Below are 23,529 nucleotides of genomic sequence, written 5' to 3'. Positions count from 1 at the left end.
AAAGTTAATTACATAATATGAACATATCTTTATATTATATCAGCACTTTATTACGTGATGTCAAAACTCCATTCCATGATGTGGATATATAGTTAGGTTATGTTAACTCTTTCTGGTGTGATGTAAAATCATCTTCATACTGTGTTAATCATTTATTACGTTGGTGCCAAAAGTTCATTAAACGTGATGTAAAATTACATTTACATTATTTCAAATCTGTATCTCTCGAAATATTTATTGTGAAAACATCTTTATTGTCAGTACTCATTACGTGATAACAAATGTTTGGTACGTTTTCAGTGAATTTATCTTTCCATTTGTGTTGTTGAAAGAGGACGTAATTGCGTCAAATGAGTGTAGAGTGGACGTGGACGACTACATTTTTGCTACTGGGACAGGCCCAGTAGAACGCGGGGTGGGGGGGGGGGGGTGGGGGTTGCGGTCCCCAACTTTTTTCTGAGTATAGCACTTTACTGTTGTAAATTGACCTTTAGATGCTGTTTGCCCCCCCCCCCACTTTTTGTTGCTTGTCAGAATATTTTGGGAAGTCCCCCCCCCCCGTTTTTGTCAGTTAAGGGTTTTTTTTTTCTTGTCAGATTTTTTTGGGAAGTTGCCCCCCACCTCCCCACTTTGAAACCATTGCTACTTACGGGCCTGTGGGAGGGGGATTGGGGTGATCCAGTCCTTTTTCCAAACATTCCAGGGCCAGAATATTTATTTCCAAAATCTTCCACCCCCCCCCCCCCACCTAAACCAAATGTTCGTGCCATAGAAAGCACGCACACACGTTATACGAGGAGTTTACACTTATTGGAAAAAGGGAGGGTTAACAGCTGATAAAAAGCTAAGGACAGTGTCTTGTAGAAAGATTAGAAATAATAGACTTTTATGAAAGAACAATTCCGTCTGTCCTTCCGTCACACTTTGCGTTTAGCTCTGTTCAAAGCTCAGTTTTAAAGAAACTATCCAAGATATTTTTATCAAACTTCATATAGTAAACTTTCTGTATCGTATAAAGATTTATTCACTTCTCACAAAGAGTTGAAATAATATAAGATATGATGACAACAGGCTACGCACTTTTGGCACAATGTAAAGATACAATGACATAACGTAATAATGATTTGCCGAAACGTAACGGCAAAATCACATCACGTAATGGATTTCCGCCATCATGTAGCATATTATTAACATAATGTAGTAAAGAATTGACCATATGTGAACATTTTTTCACTTCATGTAATGAAATTCTGACATCATATAATAAAGACTTGATATTGATATAAGGATAAATTCACATAATGTAATGAACTACTTGCACCACATAGTAAAGAGTTCACATAATGTAATGATAAGATGATACAATATAGGTATTTTCAGAGAAGTCATGAATTTTCAAGAACATTTGATAAAGAGTTGACATAATATAATAGCTATGTTGACTTAAAACAGATAAATTTTTACATAAAGTTAAGAATCTTTGACTTGATGTAGCACTGAATCGCCATGATGTGAACACATCATTACGTCACGTAATGAACATTTAACCTCACGTAATAAAGACTTGAAATAATGTAAAGATATCTTCACATCACATAATAAACTTTTATTCTAACGCCATAAAGAGTTGACAAAATATAATGTAAGGTTGACACAATTCAATTAAAGTGTTCTGCTATAAGGCAGTGAAGGCGTTCCATAGGTGAACGTCCGTCCGTTACGCTTTTGGGTACACATCTTTTCCGCAACACCTCCTATACCACTGAATGAAATTTAATGAGACTTTCACAGAATCTTTGTTACATGGTGCATTGTGCACCTTCTATTTTACTTTTTGATTGGACACATATTTCGGGTTTGCAATGGCAAAACAGAAACTGCCATTCTTTCTATATTTTTGAGGGGTACCCATCTCTTATCCGCAACTCCCCCTATACCACTGAATAAAATTTAATGATATACTTTCAGAGAAACTTTATTACATGATGTTATTGTGCACCTCTTATTTTACTTTTTGATCTGACACTTATTTCGGGTCTCCCGTACCAAAACATGGACTTTGCCATTATAATCATATGGGAGGCGGGGTATCATTTTGTGAGCTCAGTGCTCACATTACCTCTAGATTTGTTTAGTTTCAGTTTTAAATTGGAATGTTTACCCACATTTCGCCACCAGCAACAATTTCATCTACATCAATACCAATAATTTCTTTGTCATCGGATCTTCCAGCGATTCACGATTACAATGACTAATTGCTTCTTTTTTCATGCTCAGAAATCTCCACAAAAAGATAAATAGCCATATTTAAAAACATATTTATTAAGTACACAGTAAATATAGCTATCGGGATTTGATCTTAAAATGGTTGAATAAGTTTTTTCAAGCACATTAGGTACATGTACTTTATGCAAAATTCATTTCTTTATTTCATAAAAGCCCTACTGCCACGGCGGATCCAGGATTTTCATTTGAGAGGCCTTGGTCGGAGACGTGAGACAAAGACGCCTTTGACCCCTTCCTTCACGGAATCACAGGTAAAAATGAGGGCGGGGAGGGGGGTGCCATGTAGTTTCTGATTGTGAAAAGAAAACCTAATTTGAAGATCTTGTGGGAAATAATTGTATTTGAGAAAATTTAGAGAAAGCCCCCCCCCCTTTTTTTTTACTTCTTCTCTTAGTCTGTCAAAGAACATGCTGCTTTACGACTGATAATTCTTCCTTCAACATAATTCTGAAAGGGGCGTAGATGCCTTAAGCTAGGCACTAAAGGCACGTGTCTACACTTATTTTTTTTTTCAGACAAAAAAAGTTTTAAGAATAAAAATGTTTAAAAAAAAAAGATAAATAAATAAATGACGAAATTTCATTTTTTTTCCCTCATAGATAGAGATCATCAATGCATAATTTATCACCAAACTGTGCAAAGTAATAATCTGCATTTGTTAATCGGCTGTTTCGCTGTACGACTCTTCATTAACTGTCATTAAAAATTCTACATGCAATTAATCAAATACTAGATAGATAAAAAACATCCTTGACGCTTAATAAAAAGATTTGTTAGGTGTGATATTCAATTCCTGATATGTACTTAAGGATAAATAACACAAGCAAACTGTTTTTCAGAAATCAGCAATTTTTCTCGTAGATTCAATATTTATATATGATATAACAACTGGCTCTGAAATTAATATAAAACACACAATAATACTAGAATGGTGCAATAAAAATATAATGATAGATATACATAAGAATCATTATACACATTGTGTCATAAATAAATATTTCACAATATGGAATTACTAATGCTTTACACGTATAAAGGGAGGGAACTCTTATAACCTTAATTGAAATACTTTTCACCATCGTGAAGAGTTATCTTTCCTATATAGCAAAATAATGAAATTAATGAACCAAGTCTACCTTACAGCTGTAGGTCTTCAAACACGAACATAAGCTATAATAATAAGAAAATTAATAAATTCCTAAAGATATGCTCTTTACAATTCCTGTGTATATGTCTCTGTCTTTGTCCAGGAATTTGCCAGAATTATGTAAAATTCAAATTCAAATTTCAAATTTTATATCATTTTACTTTGAAAAAATATTATTTTTAAGTGACACTGTGACGCACAACAGGTAAAATTGACAAACATAGAATTTTTGCATGACCCGTGCAAATTTTGTTCAATTCCTGAAAGTATTGGGTTTCAGAAAATTACAGGTCTGGGAACCTAAAAAATGCTCTTTTCTGATTTCTTGTTTCTTCATTACATGACATCTTAATAAGGCACGTAGCATCTTTTTTAAAAAAAACAAAACAAAACAAAACAAAACAAAAACAAAAAATGGGGTGCAAGAAAGAATAAATGACAAGGTATCCCCAAGGTGTCTACTATTTGTCGGGGTTTTTTTAAGTGATAAGGAATACTTTTTTTCTATAAACCTGATTAGTTTGAGGGATTCTCTCTTTTTCTTATAAAAAAAGGAATATGGAAACATCTTTAAAACAACTTAAATTTTCAAAATAAATTTTTCGAGGAAAATACATGATTTAAATTCAATATCCTCCTCGGTACATTATTTTTTTCCCGCGAAAATCAATGCATGTAAGATTATTGATACATGTGTATGTTCAAACTATTTGTTGGCTTCTATCAAACAAGAAAAACCCATCATAATTCATCATTTATAACACATAATACGATAATGAATCGATTGAATTTATTTGTTTTGCAAACGTAGTAATCAATAACCATAAGTATCTGGAAGTTGTGTGTCAGAGTTGGATGTGACCAATCAGTGGTGAGTCCATAATTTTGTGCTTTGTTTAAAATAAAAGGAATATATTATCTAAAAAAGAAATTTATTTTTTTAGATAACCTTATTATTTGAGGTTTCTGCTGAAAGTTTGGTTACAATAAGGGGGCGGGCAGCTAGTAGGAACCGCGGCCCGGGGGGGGGGGGGGTGTCCCACAATAAATTTGTCGATATATAACTATAGAAAACTGGCTTCCTTTACGGCTCCAGCCTGTAAGGACTCAATATAATCTTTTACACTTGTATATTCTTGTACTTTTCTCACATGACAAAGATAAACTTGAAATATTTGTCCTCTGATTTTTGTGGAAGAATGGAATCAATGTCCAATCTATTTTAAAAATTGTATCATAAATCATATGCGTATTCGAATTTCAACTCATTATGGGAAAATTGGGGGGGGGGGGGGGAGAAAAGGACCTAGATATGCTGTTTAAAGTAAGTTTCCAAAATTATGCCAACGAGGAAAACAAACTGTAAGGAAGTAATAGACAGTGCATAATTAGACTCCGGTCTAAATGTGTACGAGTTCATGTTATAGCTATTGTTGTTCATTAAAAAATCATATCCTTTGGGTGAACATTTTACATGACATATATTTCAGTTACATGTATCTACATATTGTTAAAACAGAGGCCCATGGACCACAAAGCTAACCTGAGTAACCCTGGCCTTGACGTTCTTCTGATAGTTTCCCCATCTTTATGTCCAAAACTGATTGCTTGATTGTTTGAAAGTTACGTAACGTCTCTTGCAAAATTTTTTCACATATATGTATAATATGTCATCAAATACGGGCAAAGGACTTCAATTTACTTGGCACTCAGAGCCATTGAACAGTGAGGGTTCTTTAGCATGCCAGCACCTGACATGACACGGATCTTCAGCTTTTAAAAAGATCTGCAACTTTCATTTACATGCACGACTTAAGCAAACTAGATGGACACGGGCCTTCAGTTTTTAAAAGATCTCCAACTTTCATTTACATCTATGACTTATAAGCAAACTAGAATCCCTGGGATGCATGTTTGCATACTGATATCACTTATCACATGGCCCTGTTGTTCTTGAGAAGAAGACTTGTTCACATATCTTTCAATGTATGCATGTTTGCATACTGATATCATCACATGGCCCTGTTGTTCTTGAGAAAATTTGTTCACATATCTTTCAATGTAAAACTTTGATCTCATATAATTGTGGCCCCACCCAGCAGAGGTGGGTCGGGGTGGTTGGGCATGTATGACTTGAACAATTTAGAATTAATGTAAACCGGGGTCTTGGGATGGACTTTAAACTCAGTCTGGTACTGTATAATAATGAGACCGATGTAAGGTTTGCTTCTTTATTTGATATATACAATTATAGGTACACATAGGTTAATTGACCCTGTTACATGTACATAGTTTGTTTGTTTGTTGCTTTACGTCCCGCTCGAGAATTTTTCACTCATATGGAGACGGCCACCACTTGCCGGTGGAGGGTTACAAATTTATACCTATATATACTCGGCACTTAGGGTCATTGAGCAGTGAGGTATCTTTTTCGAGCCAACACCTACTACGACACGGGACCTCGTTTATACGGTCTCATCCAAAGGACCGGTCTCCACGTCCCGCAGTGGATTCGAACCCGCGACGTAAGGATCAACTCCTTACACCGCGACTCTACACTGCGTCACGCGGGCGACTGTTACAAAGTAAAAGCATATGAGAAACAAAATTGTAGGAAAGATAACTCTTGCGTGCATATTTTCGAATATAATAAAGATAATAGTTAACTCCCTTTCTACACAAGACTCAAAAATATTTTTGTGTCTCAAAATTATCTAGATCTGCTTATTATTTTAAAATACGATTAATTATAAATAATATAAATACACTGATACAGTTTTCACTGCATACTATCATTATTATTATGAATTCAGAAAATATTTATGCTTACCACTCATGAGTTGTAAAATTGAAGATTGTACGGCAATAAACTAATACTAGATTCTTATAATCACATCATGAAAATAATTTATCCATGGATAAAAAAAAAATACAATATGATCAACCATTATAATAAAATTAAAAAGGTTTCAAGATATTTCTTTTATTATAGAAGCATATACATTTGTATTAATTTATGCATACAGTTAAACCTCGTTATCTAAAAGTCGATAGGACCTAGAAAAAACTTCAAGATATCTGAGGAATTGAGATATCGAGGGTAAAATACTAAAAGAATAATCAGTTGGGTCTTCCAAATCGGTTCAACATATCCATGGTATTCAAAATATCAGTGTTCAAGATATCAAAGTTCAACTGTAATTATATATGCATCTACAAATCAATTGACTGATGAAGAATATTACACAAAACAATTCATTTTGGCTGAAAATACCTTTTTAACAATGACTACAGTAAGGAAACTAAACATCACAAGAGAAAAATTCCCTCCAAAATTATAATCACAAGATCGGAAACCCTGTATATCTGACCATAATTAAGCATAGGTACCCCATACAAAACTTGCTACAGTGTTTAAAAGTTAAAAATATCCACATGACAATACTTAGGTTAATCAACTGAGTACTGTAAATATATTCATAAATCAATTCATGTGTTACAAATAATTAATAAATGAATTCATATCATAATAGTTTAATTGATTGAAATTATATATCAATTAAATTTCATTCTGTCACATTTACATTTACATTATGTCAGCTGGAGTTTTATTTTTCTGACCAAGTCTTTAAACTGTAAAATGACAACATTTCTGTCCTAAGCATTCCAGGGTTGTAATTAGCTGTGTACTGTCATTTCTGTCCTAAGCATTCCAGGGTTGTAATTAGCTGTGCACTGTGAGGAAGAATAGGAGCCATAATATGCAGATCAGCAAGTGGAGGCTGGTTTCCTTTATGTGCTCTTCAGATTGGTGGCTTGTCAATCTTGGAAGGTGGAATTGGGAAATAAGAATAGGGTTGGAATTCTTTGCTGCCTACACAGAGACACTAAAACTGTCTCCACGCAGAGTCTTTCCAACTGTCACAGTGATTTTGGCAGAAAGACCAGTTACTCTTTTAATTGAACCTGTAGACTATACCTCTCAATATTTTCTATATGCTCCAGCTAGGGCAAATTTCTTTTGTTTCGATCAGCAGAAATGTTCCCTTACCTGGATCTTTGGGAAACCAGGATGGGAAAACTGTCCTCCATCTTGCTGTATTTTATAATGAATGAAGGTATATGTCCACATGAATGAAATATGTGGTACTCTAAAAATGCTGACTACAGGTTTTTCAGTTGCTGAACTTGTGCAGTGGACATTGTGGCCTTTAATTGTCTCTAATAGCAAGCACATATCATGTTCCTAGGGATGTTGTCTTGTTCCACTGCATCCTTGAAATAGAATTGTACAAATGCCAATCATAATGATTTACCTGAGGAAATTTTTGTTTCCAAATTAATTTGTCAAAATTTAAATGTTGAAGAAAGATTAGTCTAAACAATTTCAATTTTTCACTTCAGAAAAGCACACAATCAACATGTACACAATTCTATTAGAATACTTATACTTCATCCAAGCCTCGTCCTTCGGGTGTTGACTTTGGTCCGTAACTTACAGTGAGTGGTATAAACAGCAGCTACAATGAAGAAGGAGAGAAGTACAGTCAAACCTCGTTATCTCGAACTCAACGGGACCGAGAAAAAAAATTGCGATATCCGAGGATTCGAGATATGGAGGGAAAAATACTTAAAGGATAAGTGGTTGGGACTTCCAAATCAGTTCAACATATCCATGGTATTCGAGATATCAGTGTTCGGGATACCCATGTTCTACTGAACATTACATTTCAAATACAATTGTTATCTTTAAAATAAGTTGATCAGAACATAAATTTAATGTACAGTTGAACTTCGATATCTCGAATACCATGGATATGTTGAAGTGATTTGGAAGTCCCAACCCCTTATTCTTCCAAGTATTTTACGGTTACCCCTGAAATCTCGAATCCTCAGATATCTCGAAGTTTTCCTGAGTCCCATCAAGTTCCAGATAATGAGGTTTGACTGTATTTAAAGTGAAACAAAAGAAGTTACTGGTATTTTAGAGACTTCAATGAAATTTCACAATTTTAAGAAATTGGATTCAATTGTTTGTGTTTCTATGTACATGTACCCTCATTTGAAACATCGTCGCAAGCCACGGGTTTTGTGTCCATTCTGTTTGTGGAAATAGAATGGACACAAAACCCGTGGCTTGCGACGATGGGGTTAAGAGCGTCTTTGATGAATATATCCATCGGGAATTTAATGTCTCCTTGGCAGAATTATCCCGAATGTGCCCAAAGAGCGACCAATAATCTGTGTGTCTGGATGAGCGATTTATGTTCAAAGTATTTTGAACGTGTAAGATCTAAAGGTGCAAGTTGACATTGAGGATAACCGATTACTTAAAGAAAATGAAATGTGAAAGACCAGGGATGACAGTATATACATGTACTTCCCTGGTAAGACCTAATAGATGACTTGCGTGAATGAACTGAAAAAACCCATTCAAACTGATGTGCTTTCTGATTAACATCTTTTGAATCAACTTAGTTGCAGAACTTGTTGGAAAAAAATAGTTGGCAAGACATAGAGCTACAAATGCAAAACTTGTAGTACTACATGTAATTATGTACTACATGTCTTTTTACACTAATTTGGACTATTTTTTCTGAAGTGACTCACATTTTGCTACTGATGTTGTCACTTTATTTTCGTTAGAAATTCTTTAAATGATGCCATCATAAAGTCACGGAAGGTAAACTGATCAGTTCTGAAAAGTAAAGTCATATATAGACATCAACATCGTCACTTTTTGTTACAGTGCTCTAGACTAGTATATACATTAAATAACTGCAATTTCCAGAAGGGGGGGGCACCCCACCCCTTATATCCGCGCACAGGATTCATGACAAATACTACATGCACAAACAATTAAATTATAGAAAAAATATTAATAAAGCATGTGGAAAATTTTGATTAACCTCTGACTGAACTAAGATGAAAAGAAACACGTCAGTATATATGTAAATGATGTTGCCACTTGGAAAAACCAAGGGAAAATGGGCAACAGAGGTAAGAATTTTGCTGTATAAGTATGATTTCTAATATGTTTGGATACTGAAAATGAAGGTGCTGGAAATGTATCTTTATTTTAAAGAGAGTTCGCACAAAGGGCCAGAGCTATGTATATGCAGGAGTGGCACACTATGTTGAATACATGTACTTACACTAAACATGTTTTTTTATTGAAAGTACATTTAAATCCCTCTTTGAACCAATGCGATACACGGTAAAAGACACCCCCCCCCCCCCTCTTCCGTGCTTCTGTTTGTTTGAATTCCATTGCCAATGCATCTTTTGAAATAATATATTTAGACAGAAAATGACTTAATGTTGATTTATTGGGCCGAGTGAAATGCATGAAACCTGCAGAACACCATAACAAATAGATAAAAGTAACACTCTCTAAAATTATTTATGCACAAATAACTTAAAAATTTAGAAATTAAAACAACGCTTCTAAAAAGAGCAAATCATGACTAGGCCGCTTTGACCAAAATCTGGGACACTTTGACCGGGCCGGTTTTCTTAGGGGGCGCTTTGACTGGATTTCAAGGTGTCGCATGTCGATCAGGATCGGGTTCGTGATTCCAGATTGCAGATTAATGTATTTCTTTATATCCCAAGTATTTGGCATTTTGATAAAGAAAAAAGAAGGAAAAAGAATTGAAACAACGAAAGGTCTTTAGGCATACAAATAAAGCAAATCATTAAAAGATTTTTTTTTCCTGAGTCGTCGTAGTCCGGAATTCCAAACCCCGATAGATTTTTATTTTATAGAGGAAAGATTACATCCTGCTTGAAATTTCAGTGAAACTAGCTTCATTTCTTGTTTTCATAATTTGGAGTAAATGAGTGGCGGACTAGCCCCAAGTAAAAGTACTGTGTACGTGGGCAATTTGCCTTTTTCCTTAACAAATAATGATATCCATAAAATCTTCGAGAAATATGGGAGAGTAGCCAAGTGAGTATTCTGTTATAGATGTTGCTTGGATTTCTCGTTCCGGGTAGACTTTACTTTACCGGTCCCCAGATCCGCAAGATCCGCGCGCTCATTGCACTATGACGTAAGATTTACGTCACTCAACTGATTAGGGTTGGTTTTGCACATTTTTCGACTGGTTAGGGTTAGTCTTGCATCCACCTGAAAGATTAGGGTTAGTCCTTGCATAAGTTTTCGACTGATTAGGGTTAGTCTCGCATATATCCCAGAGATTAGGGTTAGTCCTCGCACATGGGTTAGTCTAGCATGGTCTAGCATCCGCCTGGGAGATTTGGGTTAGTCCTCGCATACCATCCGAGAGATTAGGGTTAGTCCTCGCATACCATCCGAGAGATTAGGGTTAGTGTCTTGTTCTTTTAGATTAATTAAGAAATTCAGTTGCATCTGTATTTTTTGCAAGATCTTAATTCAGCTTCAACGACATCTCGTTGGTTTGTTTACATGAAAAAAATGGCTAAGTACGAAAGAAACGGCACTAAGCATGCGCCGCACGCGCTTCGTTCACAATTATTTTTTGTCTCCTTTTCACTGAATAAACAACATTTATTACTTTTTTTCAGAAAACGAGGTTAAAAACTTCGTTTATAAACGAAGTTTTAAACTAAACTTTTAACCGTAGAATTCGAATTTGGGGTCAAAAAGGCTTAAAACCTCATATTTTTTATTTTTTTCGATCGCTCACGCGATCTCATATATATTGAAGTCGCCTACGGCGACACTATATTTTAGCGCGTTTTTCTGGGGACCGGTAAAGTAAAGTCGTTCCCTCGTTCCTCACACTTTTCCCAGTTTTGTTGAATTGAAAATGATAGACATACAGTAACATACAGTACCTCAAAGGAAGAGATTGTTATAGTTAGTGTCATGTCATTTTTACGATAATGAGACCCTTCACTTTATTGACGATTTGCACAGAGGCCTTTCGCTCTCTAAAGACCTTTAGCGCCATATACATATTGTATGTTGTATATATATAATTTCAAAAACAAAAAGAAGAACCAGTACAGTTTTGTTGGGTGTATTAAAAATAAAAATGGAAAAAAAAAATCACAAAATATTTACTGCAAGCGCTTTCGCCATGTTAGGCTCTTCAGGCAGTTATACAAAAAAATATATAATGGCATGAATCGAAATTAACTTTTAAATCCACAGGCTAATTTTAGCCTGTACATATAAAATCCACAGGCTAAAATGAAGATCTACAAGCTAAAATTAAAAGAATGATTAAATGCCTTTTTCATTTGTTTAAAAAGGGTAATCTGACCTAAAAAAAAATTATATTTGTTTCCTGTAACATTCCCAAAAATCAAGGGTGGGTAGGTCTGAATTTTCTTTGTGTCAATGAATAAAGGGGTCAAACATCCCGGACTGAAATGACTTGGTGTGATATTTACAGCAGGCACACAACATGGATTTTTAGCGACAGAAAACGAACTTCAAAAAGTTGTCGGAGAAAAGCTTGATGTTATAATAATGATTACTCTTTTTATTTAATGAGGTTGGATCCTGATATTTAAAGTCTTAAACTTTTTTTGTCAAGTATATTTTTAGTTTCTAAACACATAGCTTAATTAAAAATCAAAACAAAAAATGGGGGTCAATATGCTTCTTTTGGTGCTACAGTACATTTAATATGACCTTTTTGCACCAGGGATGGGGTAATCGTAATCGAGTAATCGTAATCAATTGTAATGATTACTTTTTGTCAAGTAATCAACAGTAATCTGTAATCGAAGAGATTTTCGATTACTTGTAATCGTAATTTAATCGATTACGGCTAAAATTTTCAATGTAATTATAATTACTTTTTCGATTACTTTCGATTATTTAATACATAAATGGATGTTATTTTGGAGAATTATTTCTAGTCAGTCACACATTAATATCAAATTTAAACCACCTAGTGTAATGTTTGGATTTCCTAACTTTTATTATCATAAGTTTAATAATGTTCTCAAAAAAATTTGCATTATAGACCTTCTGGTCTAGTATTAAATAATTCAGGAGTGTATTTCAACCATTTATTAATAAAATATATAGATTTTTTGTGTGCATTTTACATTTGACCCACTGTCCTCTTGCTGCATGTCCTTTTTCATATTTAAGATGTTGAAAAACTTTGTCTTGTAATAGAAAATTATAAATAGCAAAAACAGATTTAAGTGCTGTATTTAATATAAATAATTTGGTAAATAAACTACATTGTACTCAGAAAAAAAGAAGATGGAAATACTTTTCATATCTGAAAATGTTTAAACAACTTCAAACTTGAGTTTTAGTAACTTTAAAATTTGCAAAATCATTCTCATGTTTTCGTTCAAAATTGTAAGGTTGCTTTCATATCAGTGACAGGTTATAAGTGTCTGTAAGAGAGGGAGTAAGTGTCACTGTGTTTGCTTATTTTGACTAATTAATTGACTGAGACATCCCTATTTGCAGATAATAAGGTGTAAACTGTGAACTACCTAGTGTTTAACTTTTATAATTGATAGTTCCATTGAAGACAAACAATATTACTAAAACAATTAATAGCTCTCAAAACACTTATTTCAATACAGAATGAAATTGTGCTATTAGTTTAATTACTTGAAGACACGTACATTTAATTTACAAGTTTATTACTAAGAGTTCTAATTTACTTCTTTTTTTTTTTGCAAGAGACATGTACAGGAATGTTTAATGTGTACTGTCAACATATGGGCAGCCCAAATACTTCTAATGAAGTAATTCAAAATAAAATATTAAGTAATTTTTGCAACAAGTCAATAAGTATGGAGGTTCAGATCCAAGGTTGAAAGGAATAATTAATTCCGTGGCATATTTTATTGTAGGAATCATGTCTCCACTTTCTATGGTAGAGAATCCTTCAATTAGGCATTTAGTGAGAATGTTAGCCAGAATAAAACCTTAAAAGAATCTGCACTGAAACTGCAGGAACACATTCAAACTTCAGTGGATAACATCAACATTTACCATTTAAATATTGCTTTGATATTTGAAGGGATAAAAACTTAAAAGTACTCGATTATTAATCGATTACATCTTCCAAAGTAATCGATTACAATCGATTACAGGACAAAATTTGCACTGAAATTGGTGTCTTAATCAAAAATCACATCTTCAATGTTTTCCCTCCAATATTTTTATCCAAATAAATCATGGGACAAAATAAACTATTAGTCTATTTAAAAAAAGACACTTTAAAATTGTGACTAAAAAAAGTTTCAAATTGCTTCGCATAATCAATTATTTGACCTTTCTGCACTCAAAAAATGTGATATTTCTTGCATTAAAAATTTAACAAGCAAGAAAATTATTTTAAAATCTTAAACTTTTGCTGAATTTAGGCAGATTGATCAAAGTTATCTTGTATATTCAGAAAAGAAAACAAAAGTGGGGTCTATCATGATGTAAATTTTTTGATTTTTCTAAAAAAGTGTTAATTTTATGTTAAAATTGGCTAATTTTTTTCCTGGACTTTCAGAATATATTTACTATATTTGTCACAATATAATGAAAGAATTCATAAGAAATTATTTAATATATATTTCAGAACCAGCATAAAACATTTCATGCACTGCAAAAAACAGCTCTGTGTGCAACCAGCATGGAAAAATAGGAATCTAAATTTAACAATACTGTATATATTTCAAAAGGGAAAAATTGATCATTTTCTCCTAAAAAACCTTAATTCTGCCACAAAGTATAGCTCCTGGCTTAACCTTATTTGAATGGAATTTAATCGCGGTTTTTTCATTGGATATAGTTCAATTTGCATTGTAAAAATGTTGCAGAGTTTAATAAATAAAGGTCCAGACCAAAATCTGCTCAAAAGCTCAGGATCGAACCTCCTTAAGGTAAATGTTGACTAGGTTGACATAATTTATATCTCAAATAAAGCTAGAATTTAAAAAAAAATGAATGAATTGAATCAGCTGATTGAGATTTGGCAGAAAAAAAATCTACCTGGGGTCAATTTGAATGGGTCGGGTTACAGGAAACAAACTTGATTTTTTTAAGGCTTCATCTTATTTCTGTGACCTTTAAAGCGTTTGTTTGATTCTGATGTTCTTATATGAATATAATCATAGCCGTAGGAACCGGGGGGCACGGGGGGCCATGCCCCCCCAATAATTTTGCCGATATATAGAATACTATAGAAAACGTAGCTACTATATGCTTGTGCCCCCTCAATAAAAACGTTTTTTTTTTTTTTTTTTTTTTTTTTTTTGCTTGTCAAGGAAATTTGGTAGTTAATAGTTCCCCCCCAACTGAAAATGTGTGTTTGTGCCCCCTCAAAGTGAAATTGCTTCCTACGGGCCTGGTAATAGAAAAAGAGAGATAAAAACGGCTGCTTTAATCAGTGTTAAAGTTTCAAAAAAGCAAAAGACAAATTGCAGGAAAAATACGGATACGAGACAATAGAGGTCGAAAATCACCACTCGCTAAAAATTTCGAGTGTCTACTATTTTTACTCGCTTTTTTAAAAATCATCTCGCATTTTGCGAGTATTTCTGGCTAATTTCGATCCCTGATTGGTAGAACGCAGTTAGACATAAAAACCTTTACACAGCTTACACTTGTAACTTTGATCTGCTTCTTCTACATGTTCAAACCTTCAAATTGCATGCATGACCATTGTTCACAGTTCACACCTCATTATCTGCAGTCAGGGATGTCCCAATCAGCCAAGATAAGCAAACATACACTTACAGCCTGCCTCTCCAGGGGTTGAAATATAGTCAGTAACCAACGCCCGGGGCTAGTCATTTTAAGACTCGGGCTAACTTATTTAAATGTAATGATAGTCCATCGGACTAGCAGAACGGAAAAAAAATTTCTCGTCTCTTTACTTTCACTTTTCTATATAGACTGGTTTCTTCTGAATGAGAACTACATTGTAGTTAAATTTGTTTCTGTCACCATAGCATTGAAACTTTAACTGTGTTACGTTCAAATGTTATATAAAAAAAAATTTTGGCTAGTTAGTTTGAGGTTTGGGCAAGTAATTTTTTGCTAGTGGGCTAGTGGATTAAATTCCAGGAAAATTTAACCCCTGCTCTCTCTCTTTAAAATACAGGCAAAACCTCTCACTGACAAAACAAATAAACTTACAGTTGTGAATGAAAACATGTTTAATGATTTGCAAATTTTGAATTCTTTTAGAGTTACAGTTTTAATGTTCTATATATATTGATTTGTCTTTTAGAATTACAGTTTTAATGTTTTATATTTTGATTGGTCTTTTAGAGTTACAGTTTTAATGTTCTATATATATTGATTTGTCTTTTAGAATTACAGTTTTAATGTTTTATATTTTGATTGGTCTTTTAGAGTTACGGTTTTAATGTTCTATATTTTGATTGGTCTTTTAGAGTTACAGTTTTAATGTTCTATATTTTGATTGGTCTTTTAGAGTTACAGTTTTAATGTTCTATATTTTGATTGGTCTTTTAGAGTTACGGTTTTAATGTTCTATATTTTGATTGGTCTTTTAGAGTTACAGTTTTAATGTTCTATATTTTGATTGGTTTTTTAGAGTTACAGTTTTAATGTTCTATATTTTGATTGGTCTTTTAGAGTTACAGTTTTAATGTTCTATATTTTGATTGGTCTTTTAGAGTTACAGTTTTAATGTTCTATATTTTGATTGGTCTTTTAGAGTTACAGTTTTAATGTTCTATATTTTGATTGGTCTTTTAGAGTTACAGTTTTAATGTTCTATATTTTGATTGGTCTTTTAGAGTTACAGTTTTAATGTTCTATATTTTGATTGGTCTTTTAGAGTAACAGTTTTAATATTTTATATTTTGATTGGTCTTTTAGAGTAACAGTTTATAATGTTCTATATTTTGATTGGTCTTTTAGAGTAACAGTTTTAATGTTCTATATTTTGATTGGTCTTTTAGAGTTACAGTTTTAATGTTCTATATTTTGATTGGTCTTTCAGAGTTACAGTTTTAAAGGACAATGAGCGAAGAAGTAAAGGAGTAGCATTCATTTTATTTATAGACAGAGACTCAGCCTTTAAAGCTGTACGTGCCCTTAACAAAACTGAGGTATTTATTCATCCTTACAGTTTGCATACATTACTCTAAATGATCTAACCATGTAACCAAAGTAACAGCCTACATTTCTGGGAATAATGTTTCAGTTTCTCCCATTTAAAAGGACCTGAGTGGTATATTTTTCATCAAAGTCATTTAGTACAGTATTAGAATACTCAAGAATAATATTTTGTATTTATGTATATTGTCATGTGATTTTGTAACACTGTGTAAGGATGGAGGAGAAACAGTTATCTAAAATTTTTGAACTTTCCCAATAACACTGTAAACAGATGTCTTAAACATAAATTCTAATATTGGAGGATTTTTCACTTGAGTTGAAGGCTCAGGTGAGCTTTTCTTATCAAAAGTATCTGGCATCCTTCTGTCTGTCTCTTGTGTGTTGTCTGGAAACTTAACATATTCGATTTCTTCTCAAGAATCACTGGGCCAAATTTCAACCAAACTTGGTACAAAGCATTCTTGGGTGGATAGGGATTTGATTTTGTTCACAAAATGTGCCATGTCCTTTTTTCAAGAGGAGATAATTAAGAATTTGTGAAAATTTGGTAACATTTTAAAATTTTTTTCTTAAGAACCACTGGGCCAGAAAAAAAGAAACTTACGTGAAAGCTTCATTACATACTGTAGATTCAAGTTTGTTCATGATCGTGTTCCACTAAGGGTAGGACTGGGGGTCAAAGATTAACATAGGAATATAAAGGAAATATCTTAAAAAATATTCTTTTCAAGAACAACAAAGCCATAATTAGTCATATTTATACAGAAGCATCCTCAGGTAGTGTAGATTCAAATTTGTTTAAATCATGCAACAGAGGATGGAAGTTTTACATAGGAATATACATGAAATATAAAAATCTTCTTCTCAAGAACAGCAAAGCCATGATCAGCCATATTTATAAGGATTCATCCTCGGTTAGTGTAGATTGCAGTCAAATCAGGACCCATGGGTGTAGGTGGGACAGAATTGGGAGGTCAAAGTTTAACTCAGGAATATATAGGAGGAGTGTTTAAAAATCATTTTCCCAGGAACAAAGCCATGATATGGAAGTGTCCTCAGGCAGTGTAGATTGAATCAAGACCCCTGAAGGTATGGTGGGGCCATAATACGTGATCAAAGTTTTATATAAGAATATATTGGAAAAAGAATGTGCTGATGAAGAACCATGGCTACTTGACAAGCATTGTGGCCCATGGGCCTCTTGTTATTTGAATTTTATTTTATACAGATGTTTGGCAGAACAATAAAATGCAACATTGCAAAAGATAATGGTAGAACTACAGAGTTTATAAAGAGAAAGGATTACCCTGACAAATCCAGATGTTATGAATGTGGTGTAAGTAAACTTGCCATTGACAAATCCAGATATTATGTAAACTCATGTATTATGTAAACTTATCATTGATAAATCCAGATATGTAAACTCCCCCATCACAAATCAAGATTCTAATGTAAACTCACAATTGAAAAATCCAGACACTATGTAAACTCACCATTAACAAATCCAGATACTGTATAAACTCACCATTGACAAATCCAGATTCTATTTAAACTCGCCATTGACAAATTTACATACTAATCTATGTAAACTCACCATTGACAAATCCAGATACTATGTAAACTCACCATTGACAAATCCAGATACTATGTAAACTCAACATTGACAAATCCAGACACTATGTAAACTCACCATTGAAAAATCCAGATTCTATATAAACTCACCATTGGCAAATTCAGACACTAAGTAAACTCAACATTGACAAATCCAGATACTATTTATACTCACCATTGACAAATTTACATACTATGTAAATTCACCATTGACAAATTTAGATTCTATGTAAACTCACCATTGACAAATCCAGATACTATGTAAACTCACCATTACAAATCCAGACACTATGTAAACTCACCATTGACAAATCCAGATTCTATTTAAACTCACCATTGACAAATTTACATACTATGTAAATTCATAATTGACAAATTGAGATTCTATGTAAACTCACCATTGACAAATCCAGACACTTTGTAAACTCACCATTGACAAATCCAGATGCTGTATAAACTCACAAGTGACAAATCCAGATTCTATTTAAACTCACCATTGACAAATTTACCTACAATGTAAACTCACAATTGACAAATCCAGACACTGTAAACTCACTATTGACAAATCCAGACACTGTAAACTCACCATTGACAAATCCAGATACTATGTAAACAAAGCATCGACAAATCCAGATACTATGTAAACTCACCACTGACAAATCCAGATACTATAAGTGTGGTGTAAGAAAACTTAGTGACAAATCCAAATACTTTGTAAACTTCCCGTTGACAAAATCTAGGGACTAAGTAAACTTACTATTGACAAATCCAGATTCTAAGTAAACTTACTATTGACAAATCCAGATTCTCAGTAAACTTTACCACGGACAGACAATCCAGTTATAATGAGTGTTGTAAGTATATACACTTATCAATGACAGGTAAATGCTTATAAGTAATGTTAGTAGTTCATGATGTTTTTGTTTCTAATTTTTTTCTTATGAAAAAAATATGTAATGCTTATAATAAACATTTACATGTATGTGAGAGTATGATTTTTTAAAAGTATAATTATTACAAAAAGGAAGGATTTTATACATTTTATACATATGGAGATTTTCGAATTGGTAATCATTTTATAGGAAGAAGGTCATCTGAGTTATAAATGTCCAAAAAATCTCCTTGGAGAAAGGGATCCACCTCCAAAGAAAGAAAGAAAGAGAAAAAAACAAAAAGAAGAGGAATACAGGTCGGTATAACATGAATAGGTGTTGTAAACAATGCATTCCATAATCAGCTAATATGGATACAACTTATACCATAGACAAATACTAGAAAGCAACTTTTATATGTGTGACATTTTGTATTCATGAATCACCAACAGAAAAGCAGTCCAGGGCAATTAAAATTAACTATTGAGCCCTTATGATTTGTAAAACATGGCATTGCAAGTTACTGGTTCACAGTGTTCCTAGCTTGAGTTGTTCACAAATCTCACATGTGTATGATGTTAGTTTACAGTATCACCTGTGTACAAATATAGTAATCAATACACATACCACATACATATATGTACAGGTTTTATCACAACCAATGGACATGGCATACATCAATGCAGCTGCTTATTTAATATGTAAAGGTGTAAATATTAGTTTAAATATTACACCTGTACAATTGTAGGTGTGACATATTTATATGTACTACTGCAGTTATCAATGCATATATCACACATGATCAATATCACAACTGGTTCTTAATTTTTGTTTCTAGAAGTTTAAAAATATATATCACATGAAACTTTACCATTATCAAGATGCATGCATGTGCATACTGAAACAATCACTTTGAGAGAATTCCTATCAAGGCCTACATTTACTCGAACTTGTATGGAGATTGACCCTAATGATCTATTCTTATCGGTGGTATTGTGCTCTATTGCAGAGTAATTTTCTGAATTCAAAAACAGGAAAGCTAGCCAGCAAGACAAACTGACGATGAAATAAAATAGTTCCATAGGTAAGAGAAGGATACTAAGGAGGATTTCTTTATTTGTAGTGAAGAAGAGCAAGACAGTGATGAAGAGGTCGAAGATCCTGCCCTGGAAAGTCTGTCAGCAGCCATTAAATATCAGGTACACATATATATACTTACTGTCAGCAGCCATTAAATATCAGGTACACATGTACTAACTGTAAGCAGCCATTAAATATCAGGTACACACATACTTACTGTCAGCAGCCATTAAATATCAGGTACACATGTACTTACTGTCAGTAGCCATAATAATCAGGTACACATGTACTAACTGTCAGTAGCCATTAAGTATCAGGTACACATGTACTTACTGTCAGTAGCCATTAAGTATCAGGTACACATGTACTACTGTCAGTAGCTATTAAGTATCAGGTACACATGTACTAACTGTCAGCAGCTATTAAGTATCAGGTACACATGTACTTACTGTCAGTAGCCATTAAATATCAGGTACACATGTACTTACTGTCAGTAGCTATTAAGTATCAGGTACACATGTACTTACTGTCAGTAGCCATAATAATCAAGTACACATGTACTAACTGTTAGTAGCCATTAAATATCAGGTACACATGTACTAACTGTCAGTAGCCATTAATATCAGGTACACATGTACTTACTGTCAGTAGCCATAATAATCAGGTACACATGTACTAACTGTCAGTAGCCATTAAATATCAGGTACACATGTACTAACTGTCAGTAGCCATTAAATATCAGGTACACATGTACTGTACCTACTTTCAGCAGCTACTAGATATTAGTACACATTTACTTACCATCCATAAAATATCAGGAACATGTGCAATATCAGTATCCATTAAATATCAAGTACATATATGGCGTTTTTCCCCATGTTAGTTTTCTTCTTTATTTGATTTTTATACAAGCTTGCAAAGTAATTATCAGAGTTATCCCCCTTTGATCTGCAGCAAAAACATATTTTCAGAAAATTGATAAAGTGTGTATTGTGATTATCATTATCTGCAGCATTATTTCAGTATGTGTATCAAACTAATTTTCTCCTTCAAAATCTGCAGCAACATTTCAATACGTGTGTAATGATTCTAGTTATCCCCCTTTACGCAGCAACAACAGATAGAGCGGGAATCACTGCGGTATGCTGCTTCTGGCTCCTCCTCCGTCACGGAAGACGACGAACCAAAGCGTAAGAAATACAAGAAAGATGCTTACTTTAGCGATGAAGAGGAGTTTGATGATGGATGATACCAACGTCAGCAAGCAAGAGGAATTATAATGATGGGTGATCTGAATGAGAGTCGGCTTTTTTGGCCACTTGACTTCATTTGATTCAGGCTTGTTTTTGTTAATGAACAATTAGAAAGAAGGGTTGAAAATCTTTTTTTTTCCCCCAGATAATGTTGACATTTCTTTATTAATGTTTGAGTAATATAAATATCCTTCCCTTTGCTGTCTTGATGTTTCAGTTTAATTTATAAAATTGAATTGTTCAGACTGTTTAGAGAAATATTTCACTAGCGTGGTCATATAAGAAATACATACACAATGATATGCATTTAGAAAGACCTTACATTTTATGATTAGTTTGAAAAGCATAAAATCTAATTATTTTCCACATATATGATAGAAAATTTTCATGGATGAATATTGACAATTGACACTCAAGAAAAGACAATTAAAAGCTCTCCAACTCTCTGAAACATCTGTAAAACACTTTGTTCATTGTAAGCAAAATGATGTGAATGTATTCATGTGTGTTTATTTATTTCATATAGCATTGAAATACATGCATTTTATTTTTTGGTAACATACATGTCATATATATGCTGTGTAGATTTATTTGAAGAGCACAGGTATCTATGCATATATCATTCTTGGTCTAAGCATTTTGATGAAATAATGAAATAAAAATGAACAAAAAATTCTGATGTTCCTTTTATTTTTGAAACCCAATAGTAATTGTGAGAAGAATATCATATAATCTCTTGATATATCCATGAACATGATCATCTGATTTAAACAAGAAGAAAATCAAATCCTGCTTTGCAGGCAATACATCACACAATAGTATACTACATGTACAATATACTGTAGAAGTCAACATATCTATGATGACGAATTAAACCCTGGATGACATTTTCATCAGGGATTATTATTATTATGTAGAAACAATGATAAACACAAGGTTTGTAAATATAAACTATAAAATGAAGTCCCAATGAAATAATTCTTAACAGTAATTAAATTCGTGTTATTACAATAATTTTTGGAGAAGAAAAGCATTATTTTCTAGGTAAGCAGATAGTTTATGGTTAAAGTCCGACGACTTGCCTAATGTATGTATTATAAGACATGTATTCATCATAATTCTTCATAAGACTTTAATTCTGTGAATCATCAGGTTTATAATCAGCTCAAGGATTATATATATAAACTTAACAGTTTTTCATAAAAACAAATATGCAGATTAAATTAAAACTATACAATAAAATATACAAATTTTTATGACAACCCACGGGTATTGAACCAAAATATAATACAGTAATTACAGTTTACAGGTACATTCTTACAAGATAGAAAGAGTAATACACAACTTTTTCTGTAAGACCTCATGCTAATGTTCTTCCGGGTCTAGATTCTCTGGCAAGTCCATTAAATCAAAAATATTTCAATTTTAAAAAAATGCAGACTAATTGTTTATGGGACTACGAGTATTGAGACCATTAGATGGGAGCCAAGTACAATGTACTTGCATAGACCATTTTATAATTTACATCATGGAATAAGTTATTTAACTAAGATTTCATAAAGATAAATAAATAACGAAGACTAAGACTAATATTAAATAACTCACCGTAATTCATACACAGTCTTATCACACACAAAATTGTATGCTTGCAAAACTCGAGTGACTTATTACACTGCTACTTAAACATTGTAAAACAAAAAATACGTAAAAGTTTCATTAATCTACCTCCATTCTCTATTTGATGCTTCGAAGTATTATTGTAATCTCAATTTTCACATGTTGTTTGTGTTTATTTTGTAAATATTTACATTCTTAAATTTCTTTGTCCAAGATAATACTACAAATAGTAAAAATATTTGATTTCTACATAAAGCTACTGGTTCATCGAAAGGCGTGGTCTAAAAAAATCATGTGCAGGGCGGAAGACAGAAAGAGAAGTAGGCAGGGCTTGGAGCACGTGAATTTATGGAATCAAGAGGCAGCATATAAACATACAGAATAACTGTCTAATTTTTGGTTTCATGATGATGACCAAGCAATTGGCTTGCATGATAATTTTATGCATAAACCCCTTCGGCCTTTATGCAAATTTTCACGCAAGCCAATTGCTTGATCACATCAAAATCCAAAAATTAGACACTTATTCCTTAAATCAATCACTGCCGTTTTGAATTCATGGCTTTATTAAGAGTGAGGATATAGCAAAAATTAACACCATAA

At 33.1% G+C, this 23,529-nt stretch overlaps 1 protein-coding gene across 1 annotated transcript; it reads left to right on the top strand.

Annotated features, from left to right (window-relative positions):
* The first annotated feature begins 10,257 nt into the window (after nucleotides 1–10,257).
* Nucleotides 10,258–21,982, top strand: LOC133203454 (zinc finger CCHC-type and RNA-binding motif-containing protein 1-like). Its single transcript, XM_061339232.1, has 6 exons — nucleotides 10,258–10,385; nucleotides 16,375–16,483; nucleotides 17,722–17,829; nucleotides 19,187–19,293; nucleotides 20,100–20,175; nucleotides 21,168–21,982. The coding sequence occupies exons 1-6, from the start codon at nucleotides 10,273–10,275 to the stop codon at nucleotides 21,303–21,305; spliced, it is 651 nt and encodes a 216-aa protein (XP_061195216.1). The 5' UTR covers nucleotides 10,258–10,272; the 3' UTR covers nucleotides 21,306–21,982.
* The last annotated feature ends 1,547 nt before the right edge of the window (nucleotides 21,983–23,529 follow it).

Source organism: Saccostrea echinata, unplaced genomic scaffold (assembly GCF_033153115.1).
Source record: "Saccostrea echinata isolate AGI-Se365-2 ecotype Australia unplaced genomic scaffold, CSIRO_AGI_Sech_v1 ptg000051l, whole genome shotgun sequence".
Lineage (NCBI taxonomy): Eukaryota > Metazoa > Mollusca > Bivalvia > Ostreida > Ostreidae > Saccostrea > Saccostrea echinata.
This window is presented reverse-complemented; position numbering and strand designations above follow the sequence as displayed.

Bases quoted from the DNA above. Each gene is read 5' to 3' on its own strand.
- LOC133203454 (XM_061339232.1), top strand. From the start codon at position 10,273: ATGAGTGGCGGACTAGCCCCAAGTAAAAGTACTGTGTACGTGGGCAAT. The intron at 10,386-16,374 runs GTGAGTATTCTG...TTGGTCTTTCAG, and splicing joins AAATATGGGAGAGTAGCCAA to AGTTACAGTTTTAAAGGACA. The intron at 17,830-19,186 runs GTAAGTAAACTT...ATCATTTTATAG, and splicing joins CCAGATGTTATGAATGTGGT to GAAGAAGGTCATCTGAGTTA.